Source organism: Prionailurus viverrinus, chromosome B4, assembly GCF_022837055.1.
Source record: "Prionailurus viverrinus isolate Anna chromosome B4, UM_Priviv_1.0, whole genome shotgun sequence".
NCBI lineage: Eukaryota > Metazoa > Chordata > Mammalia > Carnivora > Felidae > Prionailurus > Prionailurus viverrinus.
Window position 1 is genome coordinate 13,820,088 of NC_062567.1, and position 13,363 is coordinate 13,833,450.

Here is a 13,363-nt window from a genome sequence, read left to right on the forward strand (position 1 = left end):
GGCTCCGGGCTCCGGGCTCCGAGCTGTCAGCACAGAGCCCGACGCAGGGCTTGAACCCAGGAGCTGTGAGATCATGATCAGCCAAAGTCAGACACCCAACCGACTGGCCCACCCAGGCGCCCCCAGATGCGTTTCTTGATAATGCAGATCTCATTAGTCTATAGTCCTTTGATGCATGAGTGTATGTGTATATCTCCCATAAAAGAGTGACAAGGATTTGGAAAGTAAAAGCATGGAGGACCAAAGCCTTTGCTTGTAAATGGGACGTTCCTATCAAAAGAATGAGGCCATAGGAGAGCAAATAATATGGGAAGTTGCATATTTTTCATTATCTGCCCACCCCCTCAGCTTCCAACTTGACCTTCTAGCTGTACTGAATTTCTTCACCTTCCATTTTTGTATTTTCTGTTTGGTTTACCGGGAACATTTTTTTCCTGATTTTTTACATTCCCTCCCATAAGATTTTGCACTCATATTTATCCTATTTTAACTGGGTCTTCCTGACCTCCCCAAGTACAGCATTGTTCAATGCTATTACCTTTATTGCCCTGGATTATGGCGGGCACTCATGTGTACGCGCGCACACACACACACACACACACACACAGACCCTGGATTAATAGCTCTTCTGCTATTCATAGCTTTTGTGAGATCAAGTTTACTTCTAGTAAGTACAATATTGTAGTTATAACGTGCAAGCGAAAGAAATGCATAAATCTGTTTCTCTAAACAAAAACCCAGTCTTGACCCGTGTGGCAGACCAGACAGGCAGCTGGGTCGAACCAAAGCCAAGTCTCAGAGTTGAGGTTTCAGAGACCTGTGGTGAAGTCTTGCCACTCATGAGCTGCCTTGGGCTCGGTGAAGTCAGTCTCTGCTAGCTGTGGATCAAAATCCACTCTCCTTTTCTGCTGAAGGCACCGTACTGGCCTGTTATCTCTCAACTTGCCTTCTATGTTTTTCATATGACAGAGTTCCAGCCAATAAAATAGAAGTGAAAGAGATGCCAGTACAAACTTGTAAGCCCAGGACACGTCATCCAACTCAGATGGGAACAACTGGGTGACGACTAGGTGACATTAGAAACCACAATTTGAATATGGTAGTCACTCAAGACTTGGTTCATAAATGTCAGCACGAAGCAGAGTTACTTCTGATGGAGAACAACAACCCCGGCGTCAAAGGAATACATTTCTCATTCTCTGATCCACTAAATATTTAAGATGTACTTGGTATAGTAATTGGACTCATCCGAACGAACACAATAGTGATAGCTAATCAGAGATGAGATGAGGTATATAAATCCTTAGCACAAAGCCTGGCACCTTGTACATAAACAAAAGTACCAGTTGTTGTAACAGGGTTTGGATGAGAAATAAATAACAAATGAATATGTTTTATAAACTAAAAAAAGTGCTATAGATTATTAGATATTCCAGAGTTCTGTCTCTCCTAGGTAGTTCCAAGAACTCATGAAATCTTATTACTTCTATGAAGTCTTTTCTTTGGAAGTGAAATTAAGCTTTCCCTGACCACTTGCATTTCTGCTGTAACTGTTCACTACATGCACACACACACACACACACACACACACATCCCTCTTATACTGGATTTGCTTGCATCTTTATATGCTTTTAAATAACAGTCTGTAATCCAGAACATTCATTTTATAGTGTAAGTTTACACAAAGCAAGTGTTAACTTAGCGAATGCATCATACCAAGTGAGGTCAGTGGCCGATACAGGTATATCCTTATGAAAATGCTATTAATAATGACAGAGATCCAGAAGTGTAAATGAGGTGAAAAATGATTTACCAAGTAACGTGAAAAGTCACACATGGTGCGTATCTGTCCTAAAGAGCTCTTACCCCAAGGTCTTAAACTTAGTCATAAATCTGCAAGCAAGAGAGGGGTAAAGTCATTGTAATCACTGTTTCTCCTAGTTAGGGGGAAAAACCCAACTCTTAAATTTCTGGCTTCCTTGGCCAATGTTTCTTACTGGCCCCTGTTCTCATTTCAGAGCATTAGTAATGCCCATAATATGCTGCCCATTACAACAACTAATGAGCACGCTGACGTTTACATACAGCTTGAACAAATTAGTCATCTGCATTTGAAAGCCTCCGCTGCTGATTGTACATCCATTATTGCTGGAGGCATCTGCATAACTTTTAACATTGAAAAGAATTGGGCTTCACTTATCAAATTTTAGCATTCGTCTGTGGTTTTTAAAAATTGCACAAGTCAAGGTATGTTAGAAACATTACTGACCACGATGGCATCCATAATAAGCTTCTCAAGTCTTTTTCTATGTATATTTATTCTGACATTGTTTCCTTTTTGGGGTAGGGACAACATTGTCTTATATTTTATTTGAAATCTTTTACAAGGCAGACTAGAGTCTGAATGGGTACTGTGCAATATACTAATTGAATCAGCATAGGTTATAAAGAATTAATATAATGCTTTCATGGGATTCATGATCAGGTGAATGTCTTCCTATGTTAGAACTTGCAAAGTTGTATGCTACGTTTTAAGACACACGGAGAGTTGGGGTGCCTGGGTGGCTCAGTCGGTTAAGTGTCCTACTTCGGCTCAGGTCATGATCTCGCAGTTCTTGAGTTTGAGCCCTGCATTGGGCTCTGTGCTGACAGCTCAGAGCCTAGCTTGCTTCCGATTCTGTGTCTCCCTCTCTGTCTGCCCCTCCCTTGCTTGCTGTCTCTCTCTCAAAAATAATAAACATTAAAAAAAATTAAGACACATGGAGACAGAGCATTCATTCATCCATTTCCGCAACTATTGTTTCCAGGCTCTAAGTGCCAGATATCATGCTTAATCTGGGGATACCAAAATGAATTAAGACACAATTGATTGTTCTCAAGAAACTATGTACTGGAGGAGAGACACATAAAAACAGACTTTGGTATCATAAATTAGATATTGGATCGCACATGAAACATTTACTTGCCCTTTGGCTCTAAGTTTTATTAGAAATGATTTGCTATTTTGTGATCCCTTTTAAAATGTAATAAAAGATAAAGTTCGATTTCCCAAATGGTCATAACTGAAAGTGAACATACAGATAATTCTACTATAAGAAGTCACACAAATGTCTTGGGAAAACACTAAGTTTCATCAGAGTAGTGGTTTTTTAAAACCATTTTAGAATTCATCCTTCTTCCTTCATTCAACAAGTGTGTACTGATAGGTTTCTCAGTGCTTATTAACTATACTGTAAGCCCCAAGAGACCTGGATTATTGTTGTCTGTGTTCTCCCAGTAAGTAGCACAGAATAGAAGCTTGATTCAACTTTATTGACTGAATATTCAAAGAACTCAGGGTAGCCTGGCAGAATCTGAGTGTGCCTTAATGAATAAGGGTGGCTCCTACCTGCCCACATAGAGCTTACAGTCTAATGAAAAACTGGACTTGATGTTCTCCCTGAAATTTTAACACTCTCTCACGAAAACTGAACACTTGTTAAATGAAAGACCCAGGAAGGTGATATCATCAGATCATGAAACTAAAATACACTATAACTCCAACACTTTAAATACAGTATCTTTTGTATTTACATGCATATATATTTACATATATACATGCATGCATATGCACGTGCACATGTATAAAACTGTTTTTCCCCCACGAATCTTATCTGGTGGGGTTTTGGGGAGACTCCCAGCCATGGCTACAGAGGGGTGTCTGGGCCACCCACACATATCCTAACCAACAGCCTCCCAGTCTGTTGTTTCTCAAAATGTCACATTATTATTATTGTTAGTAGTGGTAAGTAGTGACCAATATTTCGGTGCTTCTGTTTGACATTCGGTAAAATTCAAATAAAAATGACCACTTTAACATCAAAGATGAGGAAAATCAGTGACACTATGGAGACGCCTGCCTCCATTTTTAACCACACCCAAACCTGTTCTTTAAGCCTGACTAAAATTAGTGTATAATGGAGACAGGTTTAAGCTGTGTTTGAGAGGAACAAGTCCTGTATCCCTACTGCAGTATATTTCTGTAAATATATATTTCAGTACACTAAACTTTATACCTTGTATTTTTACAAAACAATACCGAGCCTGGAAACCTTGTTCTATTGAATTTCGCTGTAATAACAGTTGTCGAAATGCGAGGCACCCTCGGATGGAAAAATGAATCCTATCAGGAGGATCTAAATGGGGTGCTGCGGGTGAGACGTTCTTGCTGGGTCCACTAACCCTCTTTAACCCAGAATTCAGAGCAGTAAAGAAGTGCCCCTGTTGTCCAACACGTGATACGAAGACTTCTCAACTTGGAAGCACAAGCCCAATCTGGGAGGAAAGCAGTGCTATTTGGCAAAGATGAAAACCAACAGAGGTCAGGAAGGAGAACCTCGGGACTGGGGTTTGGACCTGGCGGACGAGGCCAGCTGCAGATCCCGGCGACACCGCGCCGCCCAGGTCATCGGCCCCCGCGTCTCTTCTGCCACCGCGTTACTGCCACCATCGAGTGCCTTCCACTGCCGACGGGACGTCCTCCGCAGACGCTCGCCCCCGGGGGGGGGCGCACCGGAGGCCTCCGCAGATCGCAGACGTGCAGCTTCGGACCGGAGCCCGGGCGGCCTCTGCCGCCAGCGACCTCGCTCCGGGCTGCGGGCTGCCCGGCTTCCCGCGAGGTGGTCGCGGAGCAGGAGGGGCGGAGAGCCGGGCGCGGCGGCCCGAGCGACGAGGCTCCCGGGCGCAAGGCCTCGCTTTCGTGGCTTTGAAAACTTTCCAGCGCGCGTGCCACGGCGACGCGCAGCGGCCGGGCCGGAACCCACGCGGCCCGCGCCTCCCGCGGGGAACTTTTCGGCGCCCGGCTGCCTTGTCACTCTCGCTTTCCGACGCGCCTCCCCCTGGGCTCGCGCTCCCCGCGCTGCCTCCCTCCCTCCCTCCCTCCCTCCCGCCGAGGAGCTCCCCCGGGCGCCCGCGGCTCGCGTCCCCGTCCCCGCCGCTCCGCGCTCGCCCTGCCCGGCCGCCCCGCCGCCCCGCGTCTCGCTTTTCAAAATGGCCCGGTCCCGTCCCGCGCCCTGAGAGCGCGGCGAGCGCGGCGCCGAGCCCCGGGCGGCCCCCCGGAGCGGGGAGCGCGGGGAGCGCGCGGAGCGGACGGCAGGGGAGGGGGGGGGGGCGGAACGGGGGGAGCGGAGGAGGGGACCCGCCGCCAGGGGCCGGCTGCTAGCTCCGCGCCGACTTTTCGCCAATGGTCCAAAGCGACATGTCCAAGTCGCCTCCCACAGCGGCGGCGGCGGCGGTGGCGCAGGAGATCCAGATGGACCTGCTGGAGAACGCGGCTCCCGCGGGGACGCTCGGAGCGGCCGCACAGGTAGCGACGGCGCCGCGCCTTCTCCTTTCTTTGTGAGCATTCCGGGCGCCGACCCCCCGGCTCTCCCGGCGCCTCCTCCGCCGGGATCCCTCGCCTCGCCGCTCCCCTCCCGCCCGGGCTCCTCCGCCGCCTCCTCTCCCCTCGCCCTTTGCCACCCACTTCTCCCTTCCCGGCGCCGGGGGACCCTGCCCCTTCCCGCCGGTCCCCGGCTCTGGTGCGGCTTCCATTTTTCTCTGCTTCCGAAAAGCGAGTGCGAAGGGGCGGGGGGAGAGACCTCCGGGTCTTCAGAGGCTGCCCCCCCCGGGGCTGCTGGGTCAGCCCTCCTCGCCCCTTCCCGGGAGAGGCACATGGATAGACATGAACCAGGCGAGCGGACTGGACCTGCTCAAGATCGTGAGTCCGGGTGGGCGGGAGGGGCTCGGCTTCCCCCGACCCTTCCGGGCGAGCTCGGAGCTGGGGTGGGGAGGCAGCGTGGGAGGAGGTAGGGGTGCGCAGGGGCGGGGGGCGCTCGGCCCGGGCCCCGGGCACCGGGCGCAGCCCGGACCCCCCCCCCCGCCCCCGCACCTGGGGCGTTCTGCCGCCTTGACGGCTCAGCTCCCCTCGCGCCGCTTGCCGCCGTCTGCCTGCACCCCTCTTTCTTTCTCTTGAGAGAGTTGGGGACGCGAAAGTTTTTATTTTTCCTCCCCCCCCTCCCTGAAATGTTAGCCGTTCCAGGGAGCCCCGGGACCCCCTTTCCTCTCCGATGAGTATTAGCGGTTTCTGGAAAAATTCCGGTTTGCTGCTCATTGTGAAATAGGAGATGTCAGTTGTGGGCGTTGGGCAATGATAAGGTGGTGGCTTTTACGTAAGGCTTTGGCAGGTACAGTTTGGATTACAGACACCTCCAGGTCTCAGCGGTAAGGAGTCTCTCAACTTTTATCCTGCCAGGGAGATGACTTCAGACTCCGAGCTGTGGGCTGCTGGGCGAGCGATGTGAGGAGGTTAGGATTACATTTCAAGCATCGTTTTGGAGAAATGTCTCTTTGCCTGGCGATACGGGCTTGTTGATTTCAAGCCTGCATTTGCTAGATTGTAATTTGTGGTGGTTACATATTTCTGTACTTAAAAAAAAAACTTATAAATATGTCGTTTCTATTTTTTGTATTTATATATGCTCAAGAGAGAGCGTGTTCTTAGAGTGTTGTTTCCTGTAGCAGTGGGAGGGAGTAGGACACGGTAATAAAGGTTACAAATGTTTTGTTGCCATTGTTGTTTTGATAGGGGATAGAAATTGACGACTCTGAGATTCTGTTGATACCGTTAATAATGGCGGTGTCAGTGGCTTAATCATGGAGCTTTAGTGAACTTTCTTTTGCCACTGGGAAATAACCTGGCTAACTTAAAACACATAATTCACTTTGATTTGAGATGGAAGAAAAATGTGGAAACCAAATTGTGTAATCAGAAATCCATTTCTTTCATAGGGGTAGCACAGCTAGCTTTTAGCCGGCCTTGGGCTGTTTGGCTGCTGAACCAGAGAGGGGACCTATAGCTAACCACCTACATTCCCACCTAGCTTCTGCCGGGGGACCTGAATTCTTACCAACACATGTCACATTTGTTCTAAACTCCTGATTTGATCTAGAGTCTTAACCAGGTTAGATGATAGTGAGAAATGTACTCCGAGAACTCATTTATTTCTGGATGAAGGTCTTGAATTTTGATAGAAGAAAGGACTTTTAGGCCATTTTTTTTCTTTGATCTTCGTTTAGGGATTTTTTTTTTTTAAGTTTTCATTCTTATGATAAAAATAGAGTTCCTGAATTCCTGGAGATCAAAGTTACTGCTGACAGAAAACATGACTGCATTTAGATAAGAAATACTAAATTCACTTAGTGATTTATGTCGTTAAATGTAAGTCAACAAATTGTTAGTTGCAGTTATGAAATGATTCATATGTGAGGAGACACCGTTTCTGCCTTCAAGAGTGACAAATGTGTGGCAATTGTATGGTACAGGACTCTAAGTGAGGTACTGAATCTTCTATGGTTTCCGAGGAGTAAAGATCACAAACGTTCTATATGGAGTAATCTGCAAGGACTTCATAGAAGAGGTGGCTTTTGAGAAGAGCTTCGAAGGGTGGGTGAGGTTTGACCCGAGATTGTTTGTCAGAGAGATGGTGGGAGCCATATAGGAGGTAAAGTCGCAAAAATTGTAAGTCTTGTAACATACTGATCACGTGTAGCTTGAAGAAAGTATGGAAAGGTACAGATTGGGCAGAGTTCGGCAGCAGATTGATAAGGCAGTTTGAGGCCACATCTTGGAGGCATTGGAACCTGCCGTGTGATGAATGATAGAACCATGGAAGGGGTTCAACCAAGGAGTCGCATTCAGAAGATACACCTAGGAATGTTCTGGAAGGTATTTTAGAGTTTCAGGCGTCCAAAGGTGGAGCTGCCAGACAGGAGATTGGTATAACAGTCTGGACAAGAGGTATTAAGGCCTAAACTAGAGAGAGAGAGAGAGAGAGACGATAATGGATACGACAGGCCCGTGCGTGAGACACTTCAAAGACTCAATGCACAGGAATTGGCTAGTGAGTGGATAAATATACGAGAGGGAGGAAGAAGGGAGGAAAGGATATTACAAGCAGGTTGGAGGTATAAATATTCAACTTGTCCACATCCATCTCGTTGCTTTCTCTACCTTCCAAAAATGAAAGCAGTTTTCCTTGAATTGTGTGTCTATCACTTCGGGTATTTGAGGGAAACTTTGCCATGCTTATTTGATTTCTAATAAATGATGGCATCGTAGGATCAGAGGGCTGTGAAAACTTGGCATCTATTCTCTGGGCAGGACAGGACAGCAGTAAAACCGCCTGAAAGGGGGGGGGCGGGCTGTCTCAGGAGCGTCCCCCTTTTTTTGTGATACTGAGTAATAATAAATCTACTTAGAAATGGGATTTTCACTTGCAAATGGTGTATCTGAGCAATCACTGGTTTTAAGAATCCTTTCTTTTTTTTTTTTTTTACCTCTGGATTTTATTACAAGTTCTGTATGAACAGAAGATTTAGATTCACAGACTTCCCATTCTCCTTTTTTATGTTAATAATCCCGTCGAGGGAGGGATGGGGCACCCCCTCCTACACCCCAACCCTTTCGGTCCAGCACATAAACAACACGAATAAGTTTCTTACATGAGAAGAGGGTTGGCAGTGTAACTACGGGTTGTTAAGTTCTGATGGAAGCAAACGGCATCGCTTTTTGGGTAACCTGCCGAACAGCGTCACTGCAAACTTGGACCACCTCCACAGTCGGGCGCCAATCTAGTATTCTGCCTCCAAAGCTTCAAATCTGCATTGTCTACGACTATAGCCCCCAGCCACGCGTAGCCTGAACTGAGATGTGCTCTACATGTCAAATGCACACCAGATTCCAGAGACTTGATACCAAATAAAGGATATGCGTCTGATTAATCATTTTTATATTGATAACATGTTGCAGTGGTAACCGTTTGGATATATTGGTGTAAATAAGATACAGCATTGCCATTGATTTCCCTTGTTGTTTGCCTTTCTCGTGCGGCCACTAGACCGTTCCAACGACACGGGCTTGCATTATATTTCTGTCGGGCAGCATTAGTCTAAAATGTGGCACTGGTAAATCTCAGGGGAGTGGACTCGATGGTGTGTGATGGCCGGGTGGATGGGAAGCAGGTGAAAGGGACTGAGAATAGGATAGAGACGGAGGAGACGGGCAAGAAACAAGACGGGTATGTCAGCGCTTTCTGCCCGAAAGAGATTGTAACCGGCACCTCCAGCCACACCTGAAAACGAACAGACAGTAACCAGAGGTCCTGTTTGTTTTGCTCCTAGCAACAAGACCCAGCTGGTTCCACCCCAGCGGAGTTTGCCAGATGCTTTTCAAGCATGTTGTAGTAATACCAGCTGATAGTGGCAACATCCTGAATCACCGTAGCAAGGAGCTTTATCTGAAAAGGGCAGCGGCCTTTCTCCTGGGGCTCTCGAACCGCGTCCGTGTGGTTTTCCAGAAACACTTTTAGGTCTGAGGTAGAGCTTAGTCTTTTCACAGTCTCCAGAAAGAATGACCGCGGGTCTCGTGCGTCACGTTTTGCTAAAACCTTCCCTCCGGGCCCCCCCACCCCTTTCCTCCTGATTGGTATTTTCCTTCTGGTACCTGTTGCTGGATTTGATTCCGTTGAATTGCAGTGACGTAGCTTTAGTCCTTTCAGGAAGAGCTGAGCAAAATGTGTTAACCCCATAACGGGTGGTGGCACCCTTCCCTGTGTGGCTGCAGCAGTTGTCACTGTCCTACAAATGACACACTCAGCATACGCTTACTGTCACAGCTACGCAGAGTTAGAATTAATTATGACACCACCACCAGTAGCCGAGGCTGCCTTAGAGTTCTTTCCAGGCCTGGCTGGAGGCTGCTTATGAAGAGGGCAAGGTTGATCTTCTCCTGCCCTCCCTGGCCCTGAACTTCACCACTAGACATTTCTCTGCCGTCTGGCCTTGTCCCTCCTTCCTTGTCTACCTCCCGATCCCCAACGCAGTTCTCTTTAGGCCGCCTCTGGAGTCCTTTGTGTAAACTGATCCATACAGAAAAGAACTTACGGTCTCCTTCCCTTTTCCTAGGGAGGTAATCTCCATTACTTTACTCCTCCTAAAGGGTCTGACAGTCTTGTTCGTACTAAGCTATCAGTAAATGAGGAGATTTAATGTCTGATTTCTCTCTGGATCATTTTCGCTTAGTTTGTCTGCGGTTCAGAGGGATAAATCTCAATGAATGCTAATCGAGAGAGATGGAAACTAATTTCAGGTATCAGCATTATGCTCACGAGGAGCAGTCTGTAGGGAGGAGAACGGTCACCCTATCTATCAACCACAGAAGCGGCATCATTCTTGAAGCTGTCCCCAGGGCCTGCCAAGCCAACTGTGTGTGCACGGGTGGGCTCAAATCTCCAGTTAACTGGCAACTTCTAAAATTAACTACTATTGTCTATTTCAACCATACAGAAATTAGGTTTCAGTGATCTGTGAAATATGAACATTTAAAACTCCAGTCCAATTTTCAAAGTCATTTAGTATCAGAGAAGACATTCATTTACACAGAGCTGATATTTGACATCATCGTGACTGTTGGATATCATTTTAATAAGTCATTTATATACTTGTGGAAATTTCTAGAATTTTTTTCTAGTTTCTGAAATCTGACTTAGCTTGGTTGGTGTTTTAGGAGAAGTAAAGGAGTTTAAGTTTACAGTTTTCTTTTTCTCCTTTTTGCTGTGGTGACAACAATTTGGTTTTAGTAAGCTTCACATAACTAACAGGCAGTGAGTGGAAATGAGTGACTTTTTCAGGCTGTGTTCCAAGAAGGATTTAGGGGTCTGCGTGTGTCAGGGAGAGTATTACGGGTTACACTTTGTACTCTGGCCAAACACAGACTCCCTTTCTCCTCTCCCTTTGGTGTCCTGACACTTGGGTGACTCTGATTATGAATCGCTTTATATATTGGGTGTTCATATATTTAGTGTTGCTAAAAAAAAAATTTAGAAAAGCCATTTGTCCTAAAGAAGCTACATTTGCAGTAGCCCCTGAACTAAGAAAACTATATACTTCTTTACCAGGTGGAGGCAAGTAAATATTTGATTAATCTTTCTTGCTTTCCTCTGTTTTGGGAAGATTTGGCCTTTACTCTCTTCTTCTTCTTCTTCTTCTTCTTCTTCTTCTTCTTCCCCCTCCTCCTCCTCCTCCCCCTCCTCCTCCTCCCCCTCCCCCTCCTCCTCCCCCTCCTCCTCCTCCCCCTCCTCCTCCTCCTCCCCCTCCTCCCCCTCCTCCCCCTCCTCCTCCTCTTCTTCTTCTTAATAATTCCTGCAGATGAAATGCTCTAGTCTCCATTTTCAAGGATTTAGAGTAACTAAAGAGCAAGTAATTTCAGCAAGATGGACTTAATTTTAAATATTCATCGGATCAAAGGAAACTTTGCTTTGTAATGGTAGTATAAATTTTCACTAACATTTTTTAAAGTGCATCGAAATGGACTATATTAGCTTTCCAAAAGATGCTTTAATTTGTTTTCCTCTTGATCTTGGGTATTGTTACAAGAAACATTAAAAATTAAAAAGGAGACTATAGGAGAGAAATGATTGCTATAATTAGTAAAAGGCCAGAATAGAGGTGTAATTATGCATATCTGCTTCTTTTAGCTTTTAATAAATTTGATACATAATGAATAAGGATTTGCTATAACACTATTAAGAAATGAACAAGTTAATACTTTGAATAAAGCATTCCCCTTAAATTTAAGTGAAGAGGAAAGTATATATATTTTAAAACTATCACCAGTTTGCATGAACTTCGATGGGCCACAGTTTTTTGTTGTTGTTGTTTAGTTGGTTTTGTTTTTGTTTTTGTTTTAGTGTGCAAACTGTGCCTTAGTACAGTTGAAAACTGATAATCTAACATATATGCTTAAATATATATAGCATAGGTAGCCAAGTGCACCTGAAGTTATGTTTATGAACAGTGTTCGTAGGGGCCCAGAAAAATTAACATGCAGATACAATTAAACACTTTTTAAAGGTATCTGATTTCTTGCAGAGAACGGTCTCCTCCTCTGGGACAGAATGTCTGAAATATTGTGTGGTTTTCACAGTGCCTGTTGTGCATTTATGAGCAACCACGAAAAAGCTTACACACCAAAGCGGCTGAATAGTAAAACATATTTATCCTGAAAAAAATCTGAAGCAAATGACCATGATAGAATTTCAGACTCACTTTCCACCCATTTCAAAATGGTACTGGAAGGACACATCATGATGGAGTAAGGTTATATTTTGACTTTGTTCTCAAAGATGATTGTATGCTCCTCATGAAGATAAATAGTGTGTTTAAAAAAAAAAGAAAAAAGAGGTTAGAGTGGGAGAGAGCCAAAGCATAAGAGACTGTTAAAAACTGAGAACAAACTGAGGGTTGATGGGGGGTGGGAGGGAGGAGAGGGTGGGTGATGGGTATTGAGGAGGGCACCTTTTGGGATGAGCACTGGGTGTTGTATGGAAACCAATTTGTCAATAAATTTCATTAAAAAAATAAAAAAAATAAAAAAAAAATAAAACAAAAAAAAAATAAAAAAAATAAAAAAAAAAGAAAATTTAACATAGATTTGCTCCCCAACCCCCAAAGAAGCATGTTAGGCCTTTAATAAAAATCTTTCAGACATTCCCTGCTCATGGATTGGAAAAATAAATATTGTCAAAATGTCAATACTACCCAAAGCTATCTACACATTCAATGCAATCCCAATCAAAATTGCACCAGCATTCTTCTCGAAACTAGAACAAGCAATCCTAAAATTCATATGGAACCACAAAAGGCCCCGAATAGCCAAAGGAATTTTGAAGAAGAAGACCAAAGCAGGAGGCATCACAATCCCAGACTTTAGCCTGTACTACAAAGCTGTCATCATCAAGACAGCATGGTATTGGCACCAAAACAGACACATAGACCAATGGAATAGAATAGAAACCCCAGAACTAGACCCACAAACGTATGGCCAACTCATCTTTGACAAAGCAGGAAAGAACATCCAATGGAAAAAAGACAGCCTCTTTAACAAATGCTGCTGGGAGAACTGGACAGCAACATGCAGAAGGTTGAAACTAGACCACTTTCTCACACCATTCACAAAAATAAACTCAAAATGGATAAAGGACCTAAATGTGAGACAGGAAACCATCAAAACCTTAGAGGAGAAAGCAGGAAAAGACCTCTCTGACCTCAGCCGTAGCAATCTCTTACTCGACACATCCCCAAAGGCAAGGGAATTAAAAGCAAAAGTGAATTACTGGGACCTTATGAAGATAAAAAGCTTCTGCACAGCCAAGGAAACAACCAACAAAACTAAAAGGCAACCAACGGAATGGGAAAAGATATTCGCAAATGACATATCGGACAAAGGGCTAGTATCCAAAATCTATAAAGAGCTCACCAAACTCCACACCCGAAAAACAAATAACCC

At 45.2% G+C, this 13,363-nt stretch overlaps 1 protein-coding gene across 2 annotated transcripts in view; it reads left to right on the forward strand.

The window, feature by feature from the left end:
- The first annotated feature begins 5,194 nt into the window (after positions 1-5,194).
- Positions 5,195-13,363, forward strand: part of CACNB2 (calcium voltage-gated channel auxiliary subunit beta 2) — a 393,763-nt gene continuing 385,594 nt past the window's right edge. For both annotated transcript variants that reach the window (XM_047865059.1, XM_047865062.1), the window contains exon 1: positions 5,195-5,344. In XM_047865059.1, the coding sequence (XP_047721015.1) occupies positions 5,222-5,344 (123 nt within the window). In that variant the 5' untranslated portion in view covers positions 5,195-5,221. The remainder of the gene's footprint in view (positions 5,345-13,363) is intronic.